Source organism: Lepisosteus platostomus, chromosome 10, assembly GCF_059453375.1.
Source record: "Lepisosteus platostomus isolate fLepPlt1 chromosome 10, fLepPlt1.hap1, whole genome shotgun sequence".
Classification (NCBI taxonomy): Eukaryota; Metazoa; Chordata; class Actinopteri; order Semionotiformes; family Lepisosteidae; genus Lepisosteus; species Lepisosteus platostomus.
Genome location: NC_142620.1, coordinates 20,172,517 through 20,191,972, shown reverse-complemented (window position 1 = coordinate 20,191,972; position 19,456 = coordinate 20,172,517). Strand labels below are relative to the sequence as shown.

General features: G+C 42.7%; 2 protein-coding genes across 3 annotated transcripts in view; one reads left to right on the top strand and one right to left on the bottom strand.

Annotated features, from left to right (window-relative positions):
• Positions 1 to 1,548: 1,548 nt before the first annotated feature.
• On the top strand, positions 1,549 to 10,532 carry exd2 (exonuclease 3'-5' domain containing 2). 2 transcript variants are annotated; one of them, XM_088648700.1, is made up of 9 exons: positions 1,549 to 1,800; positions 2,897 to 3,677; positions 4,193 to 4,449; positions 4,641 to 4,767; positions 5,168 to 5,484; positions 6,213 to 6,319; positions 7,448 to 7,583; positions 8,086 to 8,445; positions 8,963 to 10,532. In XM_088648700.1, exons 2-9 carry the CDS (start codon positions 3,309 to 3,311, stop codon positions 9,177 to 9,179), a joined length of 1,890 nt encoding a protein of 629 aa, XP_088504826.1. In that variant the 5' UTR covers positions 1,549 to 1,800; positions 2,897 to 3,308; the 3' UTR covers positions 9,180 to 10,532. The 2 variants fall into 2 exon arrangements, with proteins under 2 accessions (XP_088504826.1, XP_088504827.1); XM_088648701.1 differs by having other exon boundaries at positions 1,550 to 1,800; positions 2,897 to 3,629.
• Positions 10,533 to 13,384: 2,852 nt separating this feature from the next.
• The window catches only part of LOC148653546 (BRD4-interacting chromatin-remodeling complex-associated protein), a 34,751-nt gene continuing 28,679 nt past the window's right edge, over positions 13,385 to 19,456 (bottom strand). The window contains exon 15 of the mRNA XM_088648699.1: positions 13,385 to 18,936. Coding sequence (XP_088504825.1) covers positions 18,227 to 18,936 — 710 coding nt within the window. The 3' untranslated portion in view covers positions 13,385 to 18,226. The remainder of the gene's footprint in view (positions 18,937 to 19,456) is intronic.

The following is a 19,456-nucleotide window of genomic DNA, read 5'->3' as shown; positions in this document are numbered from 1 at the left end:
CCATGAGACACACAGACAGGGAGAGAAGCTTGGGGTCAGAGAGCAGGGTCAGCCATTGTACAGCACCCCTGGAGCAGGGGGGAGTTAAGGGCCTTGCTCAGGGGCCCAAGCAGTAGGATTCCTCTGCCAGCCGCAGGATTTGAACCAGCAACCTTCCAGCCATAGGTGCAGATCCTTAGCCAGCACTGCTCTGCCCAGAAACACCTAAAATAAGAAAATCATATATGCACTGTGTTTTTGTCTACAATGCTTTTTTTTCACTTTTTCCCAAAAGATGCACAGAAAAAAACAAGTCTTCCAGAACCTATTCTTTATTTTGGTCTAACACAGTTCTTTAGCAATTAAATTATACCAATTTCTCAGCACAGAAGTGAAATCATGATCCACTACAGATACGTGTTGTAAAATGACGCTGCAATTAAATGTAATGTTACATTCCAAAAGAAGATGGAGAAATTTCCAAATTTTGGGTTTGTCAGTGAAGCAATCTTAAGATATTGTGAGAGGTGGTATATTCGGCAGGAATGTGGTCAAGTCCTGTACACAGACTGTAAGTGTGACATTGAGCAAGTGCAGTTCCTACTCCTACACTGCTGTCTCTCAGGACATTACACTCCCTCAGGGCTGCAGAGCTTCCCGCTGAACAAATCTTCACTGGATCCTAAACACACACCTGCACTATTTTAAATCAGTACAACCTTTGTGACAGACTGTATTACCAGATTAATTTAAACCAGCAAAAAATAATACATTAAACACATGAAAATGAAGAAATGAAATCTAATGGACATCCTCTCTGTATGAGAGATATGCTTATGTTTTATATGGCAATGGTTCAGATTCTCACAGTTCTTAGCAATAAAATAAATAACTTTTACTGCAAAATCTTGCACTTTCAAATAAAAGAGAGTAGGTATTTGGCCCAATTTCCTAACTTGAACAACTATGAGTTCACTTTACACTACCGTCCATACGTCAATGTGACCTTAACCTCCCCTGAGATTTGTAAATGTTATTATTAATTCATATTAATAAGAAGAATTCCAGTGCCTGAAGTCCCTAGCTACCGATTTACGCATTGTGCAAAGACATTTACCATTTACACTGTGTTTTCTGAACATGGTCATAGCCACCACAGTCACATTAGCGGCAGCATATCCAGATCATTTGCAAGCGAATGCGGGGCGGGTGATTTGTTACCTGGTCATTAAGTCATCTTGATAAACATAACTGCCTGTAGTGACGTTCTGGTGTTTTATAGCTCATTAGTTCGCACTCGGCCCAGACAGGGAATATGTCACATCATTTGAGACTTTCTGCTGTGTATTTCAAACTGGTGGAGATTGCGTGTTTTATGGTTCTTTATCGGAACCAGATTAATTGGTTATTTGTTCATTTATGTCATAATGCATCGCCTAAAAAGAATAATCCACTACCTCCTCTGAGATAGTCTATCTGAGTAGTAATGAGTAGACGTTTCGTTTTCTTAATGAGCGTCTGACAAGAAGGCATTAAGCATTTAACGTTGTTTAAATAGCTGTGTGAACACCCACAAGCACTTGCGCGGTTTGAAAGAGTCTTTTTTATTCCCCGAGAGTCTGTCCTCCTTTCCCGCAGCTGTTGCCTGTTTCGCCTGGAGACCCAGCGGTGCAGGAGCAGGGCTGGTGGACCCACGTGGAAGGCTGTGCGTGGGGGCGCTATCCGCGGTGCGTGCCGGCCGGAGCTTCCTTTAAACCGGCTTGGCAACGGAGGGGAAGCCGGAAGAGTCGGCTGGTGTTGTTGTTGCTGCTGTGTTTGCAGGTACGACGAGAAACGCGTGGAGACTGGAGAGCTGAGAAAGGCAGTGAACAGAAATTAAATTCTTCCCCGTCAAAGCTAATATCAAGTGAATTACATAAAAGGCGGCTTGTCGTTTTGAATAGTTGTCTGGTTCTTATTTCGTCGTGTATGTTTGTAAAACTACGAAGTCGGTGTTGTGAAAAGTGACAGTCCAAAAGTCTGGTCGTTTAGGGATTTTTTTTTGTTAGGGCAGTAACTTGCAATTAGAGTTTAGTTTGCATGAATCTGTGTACGCTTTTTAATGCTGTTATTTTCACGCTTTTTACACACGCTTGAGTTTGATGCCGAGGGTTATTTTTCATCGAACAACTAGCTGTCTTTGTTAATAATGCACATGGCACCAAATCATATTCTTGTTTTATCCGTGAATGTGCCCTCCTCAAAATAAGCGTCTTGGCTGTGTTCCGACGGCAATCACTGTAGGTGTGATTTGAAATAGGCGCACAAGCCTGCTGTAATACCTGCGCTGCGTGGATTTGCACTTGTGTTAACTCGTTTGCCAAGCTTTCACGCGTTTGGAGCACTTGAGCAAACGGTGATGAACGTGTCTTTTTGGAATTTCGGGTAATAGCTTAATTTTTTGCGTATTTTTTTCTTTTGGTGTTTACCAAAAATAGAAAAATGCAACTTATAAACTGTAAACCAGTGTAGTGTCTTGCCATTCTGTTGTTTTCCCTTTCAAAGCTCAGCAGTTTATTTCAATAATAATATAACTTCTTAGTGAAGCGGTTACATCAAATCTCCATGTACCGTTTTCTGGAAATAAGCGACTGAGGGCTGCTGCGTGACATACATCAGAGTAAAACGTAACCCTTAATGTTAACATTATTACGATTAATGATGGTTCTTTTTAAAGTGGTGAAGTAGGTTTGAATGTTGTCATGTTTTTGAAGAGCTGGTCTCTTTCATTGTCTTTTGACAACTTGCAGTGTTTGTTGGAAATGCATGGAATAGTAAAATCTGTCATTGCAGTTCATTTCTTTGTGCCTTGTGGCTTCTGTAACTTTCGTGTCAGTTTTATTTCCTCAACACAAGATTGAATCTCTCTTTTTTTCAGGGAGAAGAGATCACTTGCTTCAGAATGGAGGTTGATTTCATTTAAAGATGGTCTTGTGCCTGATGTGGGATTTGGAATTTGGCTTCGGCGGCACTGAGGGTTTGGGCTTTCTGGGGCAGTTTCCCTTTCGCCCGGATTGACGACGTTTTCTTTCTTTTCCCGAGTGTGAATCCGCTTCGCTTACTACCTTGGAATCCCAACTCTCTTGTCCTTGGGCTTGTATAACGGAGTCTTTATTGTTTTTGCTTACAAGCCAAGGGATCGCATCAAGACACAAGGCTTGCTTTTGCTTTAGGCCAAGATCTGTTCCTCTTGTTCTGTGCTTTCTCACTGGACTTGGAAGCCTTGAGTGTGTGGATATACTTTTTTTTTTTTTAAAAGGCCCACCCCACCCCCCCCTCCAAGAAGAAAAATGTCCAGGCAAAACGCCCTGACCATAGCTGTGGCCACCATGGTGAGCGCTGCCTTGGGGGGCTTGGTGATCTGGAAGGTGGTGAGGACCCGCAGAAGAAGATCAAGCCCCCAACAGCTAGACCAGGGGCAGCCGGAGCTGAGCGAGCAGGATAGCTTGGTGGAACCCCAGGCCTCCGAATTGCCCCTCTTGCCCCTGCCCGAGCAGGTGCTGGGGGTGGAGCCGACACTGGTGACCTCGTGCGAGGAGTGGGAGATGGTCTGGCCAGCTGTGCAGAGAGACCTGTCGGTCTACCCCGTGCTGGGCCTCGACTGCGAATGGGTAACCGAGCAGCATCAGCAGCAGGGCGAAATGAAGCCAGAGGCCGACGTGCGTGTTGCTTCGCAGGCTTGCGGAATTCGTGAGCGTGGTGGCTGGTGGGGGGGGGCACGTCTGCACATTCCAGCACCGGGGAACAGCTGTTGTGCACTTGATTGGTTAATGGGCATCTTACAGGGTTGTTCCTTTTTCAGAAGGTGGTCTGGACGTAGAGCTGTCCTGTTGCACTGTCGGTGTAAAAGTCCCTCAGTGGAGCATATCCATTGTAGGCAAAATGTTAAAGTCCTTTCAAAACTAAACTCCACACAGTGCTCTTGCATGTACAGTGAGCTTATCTGAAAATGCATCTCCACAATGCATGGTCAAACTCAGAATTATTTTAATGCACTTTTGTTAGCCAATGCTCCTGCCAACCATAATCTGGCCTGTTTGTGCTCTTTAGCACTTTGTGTGTGTAATGTGGCGCTTTGGCTTGGCAAGGACATGTTTATTATAGTGGTGTAAAAGCCTTCTGACCCTTCCCCTGTTTTTTTTACCCCCGATGTGCTGTGTTCTGCCTCTCCAAGGTGTCGGTGAAGGGGAAAGCGGCCCCAGTCTCCTTGCTACAAATGGCCACTTACAGTGGCCTCTGCGTTCTCATCAGGCTCCCCAAGTTCCGCAGCAGCACCCCACCTGTTCCCCGCACACTACTGGACGTCTTGCAGGACCCGACCACCTTGAAAGTTGGTGTGGGCTGCTACGAAGACGCAGGGAAGCTGGCAAGGGATTATGGGGTGGCGGTGAACTGCACGGTGGATCTGCGCTACCTGGCCATGAGGCAAAGGTCATTATCACTTGAGTATAATTGCGCAGCTCACTGTGGAGGTGTGGGCTGGAAAGCCACGCTCCTCCACATGCCACATCAGGAATGTGAATGCACGCATTCCGTTCCTTTTTTTGACTTTTGGCTTGTAAAAATTGTGGCTAGTTCCTGGCATTCTGACGTGATTCTTTTTCTTCACATGTGCTGTACAGACAGGTTACAGTCTATAATGGCTTGAGCCTGAAGTCTTTAGCTCAAGATATTCTGAATTTCTCTCTGGATAAGTCCCTGAAGCTGAGATGTAGCGACTGGGAAGCTGAGCAACTCTCCCAGGAGCAGGTAGTGAACTATTTTTTTTTCTTAGGACAGTGTTGAGGCCCTAGTTTCAATTCCTGGGGTGCTGTCTGCATGGAGTTTGTATGTTCTTCCCGTGTTTCTATGGATTTCATCCTGAGTGCTTTGCTTTCTTTCACCAGTTAAAATACCTACTAGCAGGTTAATTAGCTCCTAAGAAAATGGACACTGGTGTATTTTGTGCCAGTTTGCTGTGTGATACACTAGTCTTATGCCTGTTGCTTGTTGGGATAGGCTTCAGCTTTCCCACATCCCTATTGCATTTGATGAAATTGATGAATAGTGTTTCTATACTGCATTAAATACAAAAAAAGATCCAGATGGGATTTGCCTCCCACTCTTTTTAACCAGGAGTTAATGATTATCCCTTGCGCTTGTGTTCTAGGTGACATACGCTGGCAGGGATGCCCAGGTATCAGTTGCTTTGTTCTTCCACCTGCTGGGGCTAAATTCCCCAGAGACACAAAACGGCACAATGCCAGAGAGAGGCTTCAAGCAGCTGGTGTCCAGGTGCCAGGGCCTGGTGGACGTGCCGTTCCGAGGGAGAGGCGGCGAGGGAGACGAGAAGGGCCCCGAGGGCCCTGGGGAGCGCAGGCGCAGGAGCAAGAGGGCTACGCTGGACAGTCAGAGCTCCGGCGACCAGCAAGTGCCGGACCCCCGCAAGAACAGACGCAAGCCGCTGGGGGTGGGCTACTCCGCCAGGTAGGATTGGACGTTTACCTGCTTCACTGCCTCGTCACCAAATGTTTTAGGCTTTTAAAGACTAGGGAAAGAAGAACATCATAGATTTGAGGAGAAGGTTTTGTGTTTTAAGTGTCTTGGTTTTTCACAGTAAATCTTTGTACCTAGTTGGCATGGCAAACTAAAACATTACTATGAGGAAGAGCAAGGTGTAGTCCAAGTGCTTTAACTCTTGAGTGTATTCGAGTGCAGTGAGAGGACTGGGGTCTGACACCTATTTTACTATTAAAAGAATTACAGTAAATTGTGCTTTGTCATTATTCTGAAAGATGTTTATGGTTGTTTTTTGACAACTCAATTACCATGCTTTTGTGCAAGAACTTAATTGTTCTCAAGTTGGTAAATTGCAGATAATGCAAGAAAACGAGCCATGTTTCCCTTTTGAGACCCTGGTGCCCATAGTCCTGTAGGGCTCATTGGCTTGAGGCTGTCAGCTAGATAACTTTACTTGCAGCTGCTGGAGAAATGCCCCATGGAGACTCCCCCTTCATTCAAAAGGCATTTGTCCAGCAGCAGTGAGCGGCATCGGAAAGATGTCTGCTGAGCCGCTCCTAAGACATCTGAATAAACAGGAGGTGGTATCTTTAAAGTGAGTGTGGTGGCCTTAAGAAAAAGTGTAATGACGTATCCGATAAATGAAACTCTAAATCTTCCTATTCACGCTTGTTTTATGTGATGGCTGTTTTTAGGAAATCTCCACTATATGATAACTGTTTCCTTCACGCTCCGGATGGACAACCCCTCTGTACCTGTGACAAAAAGAAGGCCAAGTGGTACCTCGACAAGGGGATTGGAGGTAGTCCTCTTTTAATCATATTGTGCATCTTGATTTAAAGCAATTCAGTGTACTCTGCTTATAACTAAAAATGGATTACAGCACTGAAAATGAGTTGCCTTCCTAAAGTAAACCAGTTTATCACTTTGCACTGTAGATTTAAGAGAGAGGGACGCATTTCCTTTGTTCTTAAGGTTTACAGCATTCTTGGACATGAATCTTCTTGGCTAGATATAAGGGGGCACACCAGTCTGACTAGGAAGACAAGGTTGTTGGGTGCCTGGTGTGGACTGAAGCAAGGCAGTAGGGTCAACCTATGGGATTAATAAAGTATTATCTATCTAACCTGCTGGGTCTTCTGAGAACTCCTTTCAAGCTCCAGATGATCATTGCCCTCGCAGGCTCAAATGAGCTACGATACATCCTCTCTTAATTTCTTGAATTCAGCAGCCCTTTTCTAATCACCTCTTCCAATTCAAGAACACCGTTGGAACCACAGCCTATCCCAGCAAACAATGAGCATGAGGCAGGGTACACCCTGGATGAGGGCCGTTTTTCCAAGAAGCCATTTAACCTATCTTGTCTTTGGACTGTGTGAAGAAACACCCAGGGGAAACCCATACGAATGTGGGGAGAACATGTAAAATCCATGATGATGGCACCCCAGGCCCGGATTTGAACCCAGAGCCCCAGCACTGCAAGGCAGCCCCACTGTGGTGCCACTTCAGTCAATCTCAAAGTCATGCCACAAGTGTCCCATGTAGTCCATCCTGTCCTGGATTCAGTCTGCTCTCTCAATTTCCTAACGCTTAAATTTGTGTTTTGTATAGAGGGACAAGCAAGTATAGTATATGAAAAGGAAAAGTATGTAACCCTGGATGTTTGCAATGCCTTTTGGGCTCCAGGGGGACCTTATTGTGGCAGGGTGTATCTGAAGAAGTCTTCTTACAGTGGGAGGGAATATCAACCCGTGTTTGATGTCTTTCTCCCCCAAATTTCATTACTAAACTCCAGGTTAGTAGGTTTCTGATTGTTCCAATGACAAGAACATGTGATGGAACACAGAAAATGGATAGACCTGATTGGTTTTTAAAAAAATGAACCCTGAAAACAAGGTTGAGGTAATCAAGAGTTGTTTTTTTGTCTTAGAGCTAATGAGTGAGGAGCCATTCATTGTGAGACTGAAGTTTGAGCCCTCGGGACGCCCTGAATCGCAGCAGGACTATTACCTCACTGCAAAAGAAAATCTGTGTGTGGTTTGTGGAAAGACAGATTCTTACATCAGGTGTGTAAGGTGGTGAAGACTCTGCTCCTAGGTTATTTTATTTTTTAATTCAGTTTAACTTGGATGTTATGTTCTTTGTTTGGATTTCTCAATTTGCATCAAAACAGTGGTTTTAATATTTGAATTATCAATAGATAAACCTTGTGAATTATACTTGATAAATTTCCCATTTTCTACCAGATGAAATATTCATTCAGTTTAGGTTGCTTATTAACCAGTAAACTTCTAGGTCCCAGAAACAAGGTCTGTTTTCCTTCCAGTCATTTTTACTTGAATACTTACCTGAGCAAAAAAGTTGCCTCTTTAGCACTCCTGCATGTTTTTTTTTTATGCACTTAAGTTGGGAACCCCTACACAACATTTACTTTCCTAGACAGTTTTTCCATGTTTTAACTTAAAGGGCAGTAATGTTCAGTCAAATCTTCGTTAGTTTTTAGAGAGCTCTCGTCGGGTAATTTATTGTTCATTTTCTGAGTGATCAAGCCGATTTCTGACCTCTCAGGAAAAATGTAGTCCCGCACGAATACCGCCGGCACTTCCCCACGGAGATGAAGGACCACAACTCACACGATGTCCTGCTGCTGTGCACTGCCTGCCACGCGGCCTCCAACTACCATGACAACCAGCTGAAGCAGAAGCTGGCGGAGGAGTATGGCGCCCCCCTGGGCTGTGAGGAGGGTGTGCGGCTGCTGGAGGACTCGGACCGCCGGCACGTCCGCTCGGCGGCACGAGCGCTGCTCAACGCTGCCGACAGCCTGCCCCACAGCCGGCAGGAGGAGCTGCTGGCGGTCATCAAGGCCTTCTTCAACACGACGGAGGTGACACCTGACATGCTGAAGCAGGCCGCCAGCCTGGAAACTAGGTAATGGAGCAAGTACATTAATAAGTCGAAGTTCTTTTGCATTTTTTATCAAATGCACAACAATACAGCAGTAGTTCCTGGCAATTAAATGTCTTTAGAAGTTCTCCCTAAGTATTGGGCATGAAGATATGCCCAGTGGTGCACAAATCCTGTCCTGGAGGGCCCTAGTGTCTCTGGGTTTGTGTTCAACCTTGGTTTGTTAACCCAATTGACCCAATTAAACTGGTCCAATTAAGATAAACACTTCTCAAAGGTCTTCTGCTGTGGATGAACCTGCTGGCTTTTCACCTTCAAAGACTGGAGTTGTGCCTCTGTGAAATGGAGGGCTACAAGCGAGCATATGTGTGCAACTGGGCTGCTGCAGAATCAAGAGGATGAGTAGAGAATTGAAGGCAATTGTTGGCAAAAGTACCCAGTGAAAAACCTCCTGTGTTTTTAAGAGAGGCTGTTGGTTTTAAATTGGCAGTGGATATTCCTTGGTGTGGTAGTCCCCTGACTTTGTGCTTGTTCTGTGCAGGATCTTCAATGAGAGCTATGTCCCACATGGCCTGAAGGTGGTCCAAGCCTATGCCCACAAAGGGCTCCGAGGGCTGATGGAGCTGGAGAAATGCTGGCGGCAGCACTTCCTCTCTTCTATGCAGCCACGCTACCTCCCTCCCCTGTGGTCTGTTGAGCATAACCACACCAAGCTGTTGCGCAAGTATGGAGAGAACCTTGTAATCCAGCTCAGCTGACGAACCTCAACACTGAACTCCATTGTGAAGCTTAAAACCCAGTTTGCAGTATTGGACCTGCTGTGGAGGGTGGTCCTGGGGGTTTGTGACGGGACTGGATGAGATTGCTTAGCCTTCTTGGGGCTTGTATTGGCCCTGGGGTGGATCTGGGTTCTCATTGCAACCACTTTTCACTGGTCTCTTCCCTCTCGAAAGGTACAGGAGCAGTAAACCCTGATTTTGATGTGCCATTGTAGAATAGTCATAAGATCCATAAACTGAAGTTAAGATTTAAGACTTCGCAAAGCTGAACAACACCATTTTGTGAATGCAGGTCACTTTTTATGTCAATGACTAGACAAATTCAGTTTTCTTAATTTTGGCACTTTGCTGGTCCTTTCTTTTTAAATATTTAAATGCAGGATAAATTCAGTAGCTAAAGAAAAACCCTGAATTTTAGGATTTGTATTCCTTGACGCTCAAACCTGCACTTAATCTTTTTTAAATTTTACATGCATAAATGAGTAATGCAAATTCCTGTGGGTTTGTAGCCATCAGAGTACAGGTGCAGGTGTTATTTTAGCACCAGTTCTAGCTAGAATAAGGTGGTATCGCATGGTCTCCTCATACCAGAATTCTAAGACCTTACGATGTCTAGAGCTGTAATGGTCAATAGTTCAGCTTTAGTTGTTTCTTTCAGCTTTTTCTATTTTGTGGCACTTCTAGTGAATTGCCCCACATCTCAGTCCCCTTTTTGCTGCTGAATGCAATAGTTCTGCAACTTTTTCCCTCAAGAATCTGAAATCTTCTTTCCATTTGATATCTGTATATTCTGAAAAGGTAGCCATGTTAAGCACTCTGTTAGTTGAATAGAAGGTTGGATGTTGCCCAGTGAAAGCTCTGGTAGTTGCTATAGACTGCTGTTGATTCCAAAGATTTGAAAAGGTTACTGCAAAACAGCCTATGAACATCTAAGCTGGTTTGACCTTGAAATGAGAATTCAGTTGTCTCTAGCATCTACCGGAACTGCTTTTACGAAAACAGGACTTGCAGCTGTCAGTTTGTAAACTCAGAAAAGATTTTAAAGCTCACAGCTGCCAATAGCTTATTTTTTAAAACTAGACCCATAAAGCAGTGCCAACTTTCTTTTATGTTTTTGTAACTTGAGTGACTTGATCTCCATTATAAACTGCCTTATGACACTATGTAACCTGAAAGACTACACAAGCTGCTACGATGACTAAACATCCCTAACCTTTTACTAAGAAACTTGTTGCTTTTCACTTTCTTTATCAAGATGTAATGGAAAGCTGCAGGGTTTCCTTAAACAACCTAAAATCCATTATAAATAAAATATTAAAGGTATATATATTTTTTTTTTTATTGTGTGCAGCTGCTTTTCTTTAGTTATTGCAAGTGTTTGGTCAGATACTTGCCTGCATCACGACTTCTATCCAGCCGTGGGCTACAGCTTGGTCATTGATAAGTGTGCCATAGCTTTCTTTTAATTGGGCCTTCATCGCTTGACAGAAGTTTCTGTGGTTCGGATTAATTTTCTATTTGGGTCTGTCCCTAACCATGGCAGCCTAGTAAAGCCTCTGCAATGATTATGAAGGAAGCAAGACAATGATATGGTCAAGAATGACTGGATCATTAGCCAATGAAAATGTATAGATGCATCTGGTGTCAATACAGCTAAATTGTTACTGTTCAAACTTATTAAACAAATGCTGTCCTTCTAAATCTATAAATGAGTATCTATAAACAAAAAAAAGTAGTTCTTGAGACTAGGTTAGTCTAACGCTGGAAACTACTACTGTGTGATGCTGATTTTAAGCTTCCCTTATTGCTGAATTGTTACTGTTCCCAAAGTTTATATACAGTCGACTTGCAATTTATGCAGCTGCATCCAGCTTTGTAGTCAGTTCCAGAAAATAAAATACTGGGTCGGGGGGGGAATTCTTTATTCACTAAAAAATGTCAAGCATGCATAAGAGGTAGTGAGCCTGTACAGTCATCTTTACTGTTTTATACTTATTTAATATCTTCCTTTTCTAGAAGAGGTTAGTAGGGTTTTTTTCTAAGGGTTATAGGGCTGAAGTTTTGCATCCCATGCTACTCAAAATCTCTAACTCCCTCATAAGTTGTCAGCTGTACCAGTAATAGACTTGTGTATTACAACAGGCTGTTGAGCTTACTAACAGAGATCCAGCAATGGGCCTGATGTGGTTTCCTGTTAAAATGGTGACTCCCTTATCAGCACATACATTTTAAGTGTAGGCTGAAAAGACCACTTTATTGACTTTTACCTCATGAATGTAAGTCAGCTCAACCCATTACCATTCAAATGATGAATGAAAGCTGTTAATCCCTTGAAGGGTTTGCAGTAATGTCAAGCCTGTCCAGGATGCGCAAGTTGCGGAGTTTGACTTATCTTTCCATCGCGTACTTGTTTGCCAGTTTGAAGTGTTCTGTGCATTACTTGTCAATCATGATTGCTTTGGTTTGGGTTAGGCAAATAAGAACTTGGCAGGCATTAGTTATGTTCTGAGTTGTATGCTCTGTACTTCAGATTTTTTTTTTTTTACTGAAGCCGAAGCTTCCTCTTTTTTTACGCTTTTGGAATTGACTACAGTACTAGCGCCCAAAATTTGTCTAATTTGCATTTGTTCTTTTATATTTCGGTAAACATTCATTTGCAACATCTGAAACTCATGGTTGTAGACAAGACTGAGTGGGACAACACATCAGATTTGATTGTGTACATCAGGATTTCACCTCTGGTTTTAACAACTTTACACCATGAAATAGTTTTGATTTAATTGTAGTACACTGAACAAAACATTTTGACCCATATATGTACTGCCAGTGTTTTGGAGTAGTTTTTGAGTTTCTAGTTCTTTGCAAAAATTGTATTGCCAATTCATATAATGAAATTGCATGGGGCAGTGCAGTGGCTCTGTTGCTAAGGATCTGTGCCTGTGGCTGGAAGGTTGCTGGTTTGTATCCCGCGGCCAGCAGAGGAAACCTACTCCATTGGGCTCCTGAGCAAGGCCCTTAACCCCAACTGCTCCAGGGGTGCCCTTTGAAGTGCTGACCCTGCGCTCTGACCCCAAGCTTTTCTCTCTCCGTGTCTCATGGAGAGCAAGTTGGGGTATGCGAAAGGACAAATTCCTAATGCAATAAATTGTATATGGCCAATAAAGTGATTACTGCTACCTAAGACGGACCTGTGTTAATTAGTGTGATGTGTAAAGGGTGCTTGGAGGTAGGGGGGTTTAAAAGGATTTCCAAAAGCCTATAGTTGTGGGTTACTACAAGGTCTTAACTCTCCATCCTGTCATGAACATATTTTGCAGCACAACAGACATGGTATTTCTTCTTCCAGACCAGATGGATCACTTACAGTACAGTGCTTAAAGGCTGTGTTCTGAAGAATGACGCTACAGGAGAGTCCTGGCCCTCAAGGACTGCAGTTGAAATCGGTAGCCGTTTCATCTTAAGACCAATGTTTTTTTTTTTGGATGAAGCAGCGACTGTCCAGGAGCTACCCCCTGGGCCTAGTAATAATAATAATAATAATAATAATAATTGCTTACACTTATATAGCGCTTTTCTGGACACTCCACTCAAAGCACTTTACAGGTAATGGGGACTCCCCTCCACCACCACCAATGTGCAGCATCCACCTGGATGATGCGACGGCAGCCATAGTGCGCCAGAACGCTCACCATACATCAGCTATCAGTGGAGAGGAGAGCAGAGTAATGTAGCCAATTCATAGAGGGGGATTATTAGGAGGCCATGATTAGTAAGGGCCAATTGGAAATTTGGCCAGGACACCAGGGTTACACCCCTACTCTTTTCGAGAAGCGCCCTGGGATTTTTAATGACCACAGAGAGTCAGGACCTCGGTTTTACATCTCATCCGAAGGACGGCGCCTGTTTACAGTATAGTGTCCCCGTCACTATACTGGGGCATTAGGACCCACATGGACCACAGGGTGAGCGCCCCCCCCGGCCCCACTAACACCTTATAGTAGCCTATAACCTCTCTCAAACAACACTTCTGTTTTTGATATTTTCTACTTAACAGCTGCATTGTTTATTATAATTGCAGGCTTCTATTTGGTTTTCTATTTGAGTTGTTATAGAGATGCATTTATCCAGAGTTGGAGCACTCAGGTAAACCTCTTTATCGGTTAAAATGAACAGGGTTGCTCTCTTGTGTAGGAAGAGCTAATGTCCCATCACTCTTCTTGTCCTTACCTAACTTTAAACACCTGGAGGAAAAAAACGACGAAGGTTGCTTTCAAAAGGAGAAAAATAAGCAGCAACATTAAACATCTTTGACATCTTTTTTTTTTTAGAAAATCACAATTTAATAAATAGTCTGTTAAAAAATGTGTACAAAAGATTTTTTTTCTCTTTTACATTTTTTTTTTAAATTAAACACTTCCGTGTCTATAGCCAAAGGAGAGTCTTTAGTTGGGTTGATGCCAGAACAATGGTTACAATCTGGTTCTGGTGATTAAGGCCCCAGGATTTTGGCAACAGAACAATCAGTCAGTCTCAAAACATTTTTGAGATGAAAACGCAGTGTCTGAGCTGTGCTCCCAGGTAATGTTTTCTTTTTCACAGTAAAATAAATGAATAAATAAAAACACAAAGCAAATGGCTCAACATGCAGGAAACCCACCCCACCCCCCCCCACCAACCCCCACCCCATCTCCCAGACACCCCAAAACTCAGCACACGGTCTGTGTGGGTCACAACAGTACAGCACTGCTCTCAACACTGGCACTGCCGTTTTCATCCCGGCAAAATACCACTTACGAAACACGCATGAAAAATGGGTCTCTTTTGCAAATGCATTCCCAATTTGGGGATGCAAAACAAAAGTTATGTCTGAAATAACTGTGACACACACACAGTAAAAGCAGGACAAGCCATGGTATTCTGACATTTTTTTCTGATGATATACTTATGTTTAAAACAGTTCCCTATTTTACATTAGTGCAATCCAGGATCACAAAAGGCTGAACCCATCATTGGTTTCTGGTTGGAACTCTCCTAAACAATCCCCCCATCTATGTCCTTATCGATCAGAAGATTTGCAGAACATAAAAGCAGCCTAACCTCATGATGATCAGATGATACACAGAACATTAAAGAATGAGTAATTGAAACATGATCAACAACTAATTAGACATTTTTGGTTGAATGCCTTTTGAATTGCAATACATCTTACATTATTATCTACAATGACAAGCACAATCCATAGAGCTGCTGTGATGTCAGTCAGCTTTCAGGGTGAACTTAGCTGCATTCCCAAGCCCATTCAGGTATTTCACCGTGTCTCTTCAGAGATGATCTGTGAGTAACAAAAGCTGCCTTTGGCATAAGTGGGCCTGTAGTTATAAACCAAACCTCCAGGATCATGTCATACACATCACTGGAGCCAGAAAACTGCTTCTTTTGACAACCAATTAAAATAATTCTTATTATATCTGTTTTATACTTGGAGCTAAGGTGGACATTGGACACACATCCCTAGAAAGTAAAAATCTGTCCACTGAGTGGATAAATTAACATACAGCCCTGTTAACTTAGTGTTTAACACTAAGAGGGCCTGCTTGTATTTCAACTTTTGTTGAAACTGTTTAGCACAAACTCGAATTCAGGGGTATAAATTGAATTTGAATCTTGGAAGGTGCACTAGGACTTGTTTTCTTTGCAACCCAAAATATATTTGAACACCTGGAGTCCTCACAAGAAAGTCTCAAGTGGGTTACTCTCCTGCACCACCACAAAACAGTTTTTGAGATTTTGGCACAGAGGTTTTTATCAGACAAAAGCCTTCAGTGTTTTTGTGTTGACTTGTCACTTCAAAAAACACAATTCACTTCTGATTTTTTCTGGAGGAAATGAATACAATTACACTTTAGCATTCACCTTGAAAGTTTTAACTTTCACAAGCAGCACTGACCAACTGGCCTGTGATTCTCATGGAAAGTGCGCTTGAATTCTGTGCAGCAGGCTGTAAAATGCCAAACACATATCTTTCTCCTTTTCAGAAACAACACAGCCAACCATATCATTCCCGTTATACAAAGGTGGACAAAAATTTAATGAGCGCATTATCCTTATTGTCACAAACTAACCTCACACAACCTCCAACCCTAAACTACATCACTTCTTGAAAAGATATGAATATACCTTTATCCAGCCAGACAATATTTGTACAATCTTTTGTCTCCTGTTTCCTATACACACCTTTCCACCCATTTGGAATATCCTAGTGCCTTTAACATGTGTTAAATGTGTTAAACATGGAATACTTTCTGTAGTTTGTTATTGCTAATTTTATCATATTGAATTCAACATCTCCTTAACAGAAAATAACACCTGTAATTGATAGCCTCTACCTTTTTAAAATTTCAAAAGTGACTACATTTTGTGTATCTTTTTTTTTTACAATTTCACAATTTTCACAATTTTCTAAAAATTCCTCCGTGCTAAAAAACAAGAATTGTGATTTCTTATTTGCTGGTGTCGTTTAATACAGTAGCTGTAAATGTAATGAATGTTAAACAGCTGTTATGGGAATCTAGAACTGAGACAAAAGCTTTTCTTGTCATTAACAGCTTAACCACTAGCATTAAGCAGAACACTTAAATTAAAGCAAACCTTTTGTTAAATTTTCAAATGCCTCAATGTTAAGACTGTTCCTCATATATTAATTATACTTGAGTCTGTTGTTTTGGACTCTTAACAGCTAGTTAAACTGCCATATTAACAAACATAATTTCCTAATTTCCACAGCACTGAAACAAATCGTATACATCTACTCACTGCTGATATGTTTTCTCAGAAATGGAATGGTCCAAGTCCATTTCACTCTCCTGAATATTCACACATTCAACACCCAGGAACACACACACCTACAGTATGCAAAATCAAGTCACTGCTCTTCAGTTTGATTCAGAAGTTCCAGTCTCACTGCTTCCAGAGCTCAAGTCTACAACGGAAAGACCAACAGAACAGCCATTACACTACTGTTACGCCTTCACCACAGTGACTGTTCCCAACCATTACTGAAAGGATGAAACTCTTAAATATTGCCTAATTAATTCCTCCGCAGATAGGAAGAAGCTCTGCTCCCAATGTATCTTCAGAAACAGACCACAGAGGCACCTTTTGTAGGTTTCCATTTAAAACATTTTTTTAGATGTTGTCACTGAAACTGTCCCCTAATGTAAGCAGATTACATTATTTTACATTATAACAAAACTAGACTGGTGTATTTCCTTCATTTCCATTTCTCTCTGTGACTTTTGGAAAAAGGGCTGGTCCATTTCATATTCCTCCCTGATTGGCAGCTGGAAAAAAATATATCAAAGTAGATAAGCAGACATCAGATCTCAATTCACCACAAACTAGCACATTCACCCCACATTCCTGCTACACAACACGAAATGCATTAGAACAGTCTTGACTGTAAATGAAATCAACACAAAACATTCCCCACCATTTCTCTGACTTCAAAGAGGCAGAGTGTTTTAGTAAAACTACAAGAAAGAAAAGCTGCACTTCAAAACATTTTCATTTTGTCATTTAGAGTAAATGAAAAAAGCCTGATAAATTCAAAATAAATGCATTCAAACATCAGTGACATCAGCAATTTGACACTGGGAGCAGAATGGTAAAGAAACTTTCAGTTTCTTAGCAGATGCATAATAAAATATGGTCATTTTTTCATGCACACTCTGTTGATTTCTCCTATATTAATAGGACAAACTATCAGTGTCATTCCAAGTCACAGAAGTCACAACAGGCCTTTTTCCACATAGGAAAATGGTTGTGAAGTGCTCTACCTGCTGCTCTAAGAACCAAGTTACAAACACTGGAAGGAATTTTGATCATTTGCTTCAATTTCATTTAAATTTTGCATTACAGTCTGGACTTCCCTTGTGATCCAAAACCGTATTGTCTTAGAAATAAAATACTTTTACATAATTTAAACGTCTTTACATTTAACATCAATTAGAGTTCAAAAGGTAATTGTAGACTCAGGTTTTTGACCCAGTTAAAGTTTTTTTTAGTTACTTCATTATCTCATTTTCCAAAGTGCAGACTCCGAGTGGTGAGATTCAATGCACTATGATGGCAATATTCCTGTACTGAATTGGACCTACACTCCGAGCCGTCCGATGAAAAGTCAAATGAGGGAATTCCATACTGAAAGCATTAATCTCTTAGCTACATGGATAGTCCCACTTTTTTGTAGTGTATTAAGTGCTTTTTTGGCATTTGTTTTCAGGAGAACATATAAAAGTTCTATAAGTGAAAGAGCTGTGTTGATATTTAATTCCAAACAACCTTAAGAAATGGTAAAACATTTATAAAAAATAATTTTAAAACATTAAAAATTTTGAAAAGCAAGTGGTTGCCATGTAGAAATTGTTAAAATAGGGATTCAAAACGTCTGCCACCAAACTTCTGTCTCTGCATTCAATTCCCAAAAAAGACAAGTTTTCAACTGTCAAATTAAAACATACTGATTGGGAAGCTAAGCTGTTTGAGTGATATTTTACAGTAATTACAGCATAATAAAGCTTTTAAATAAATTCTGCAGTAAACGTTTCTGGAACAGTGGATCATTCAGTGCTTAATTGAATGGCAGGACGCCCCTCTTGCAAATTTGCTTTTTTGTAATTTGTCTATTCATTTGGGACTTAAAAAAGGTCTCCTTCCAAATATGAAAAGAATGAATGTTTCAGACATCAATATACATTAACAACCATGGCAACCTGCAATAACCTGTGAACATAATTTACTTGAAGCATAGGACAAGATTGACCGTCACTGAAATTCAAACATATCTTCTTATATTTGAATAATTTATAGGTCCAAGAAGCTTTTTTCCAACAAAATAGAAAAAGTTTTCTTTCAAGATCGCTAACTCGGTGCTGTCAAGTACTGTATCTCCTTTTCACTCATTCGTTGTCTAATTGCCCCCGCTCCCCCTCCCCCACTGCCCGTACCCTCACATTCACGCACAAACGCTACACCTGTTCATCCAGGATGCTGTTGACTGCCTCCTCCAGGGCGGAGGACGCCCGTGCTTCCTGCTTGTCCTGGGGGGAGGTTGGGCAGCGGGGCCCGGAGGCCAGGGGTCCCTGCAGCCTCTGCAGCTCCAGGATGCTGTCGATGGCGCTCTGGAGGTGCTCGCTGAGCGCGCTGTCCTCTGGCGAGGTGCTGGGCTCCTCCGCGGGACCGGGCCGCGCCCGTTTGGCAGCCGGTGGACACGGCTCGGTGTCGGTGAGGGGCGACTCCTCTGGGCCACCCGGGTTCTCGGCTGCCTGTGTCCCAGCGAACCCGCCGCTGAACGTTTGAGGCTCTTGTTTGGAGACACCCGAAGGGGACTCGGTCACGCCCTGCGGGGATTCCCTAAAATCCAGGCCCCGGGATGAGTTCCCATTGGTAAGCTCCCCGCATTCCTGGTTTTTCCCAGCAGGGACAGCAGAGGCACAGGAAACAGCCTCACCCCTGGACTCACAGGCAGAGTTGTGAACCACCTTCCTGGAGCCGGCCTCGTGCTTAATGGTCAGTTTGAGGCCTCCTCGGCTACTGGATCGGTAGGTCTTGAGGCCGGGGGGGCGATTGGAAAGCATCGCCCACGGTGGAGACGAGCTGCTCCCCTTCAAGGGAGGAGACTGGGCCGCTGGAGACCTGGACTGGACCCCAGGTTTGTACAGGGAGGCAATGAAGGATTCTGTCGAACCAAGAACAGGTCAGAAGAGACAAAAGTTAAAGAAGTTTTAAAATATTAACAATCCCAGGATAAACTAGCAACAACTTTTGCAAACCTAATTTGCATTTTTGAGCTTCCAGCTGGGATGCTGGCTGTGTAAACAACGTGCTGTAAAATGAAACAGGCATGTACAAAATTGTTTTGCCTTCCTTTCATTTACATGTGCACTTTGAGCTATTTGCTATTTTCATTCATAATTCACAACACCAGATTAAACACCTGGTGAATGGGGGACATACGCAGCTCTCACTGATAAACACTCAACACTCCAAGATGCCCTGGCCAACCCAATTCCTTGTGGCGCTAATACACGTCTGCATGGCCTTCTGGGAAAACGCCAGTCACAGGTGACGTGTGGCACAGCCCAGGCTCCTCTACTGGCAAAGTCAAAGTTACAGGACTCAACCAGAACTCTGAATAAACACCTTTACCACTGGAGAAGCTGAGCTTATAAAGCTTCTAAAGATATGCCTACTATGAC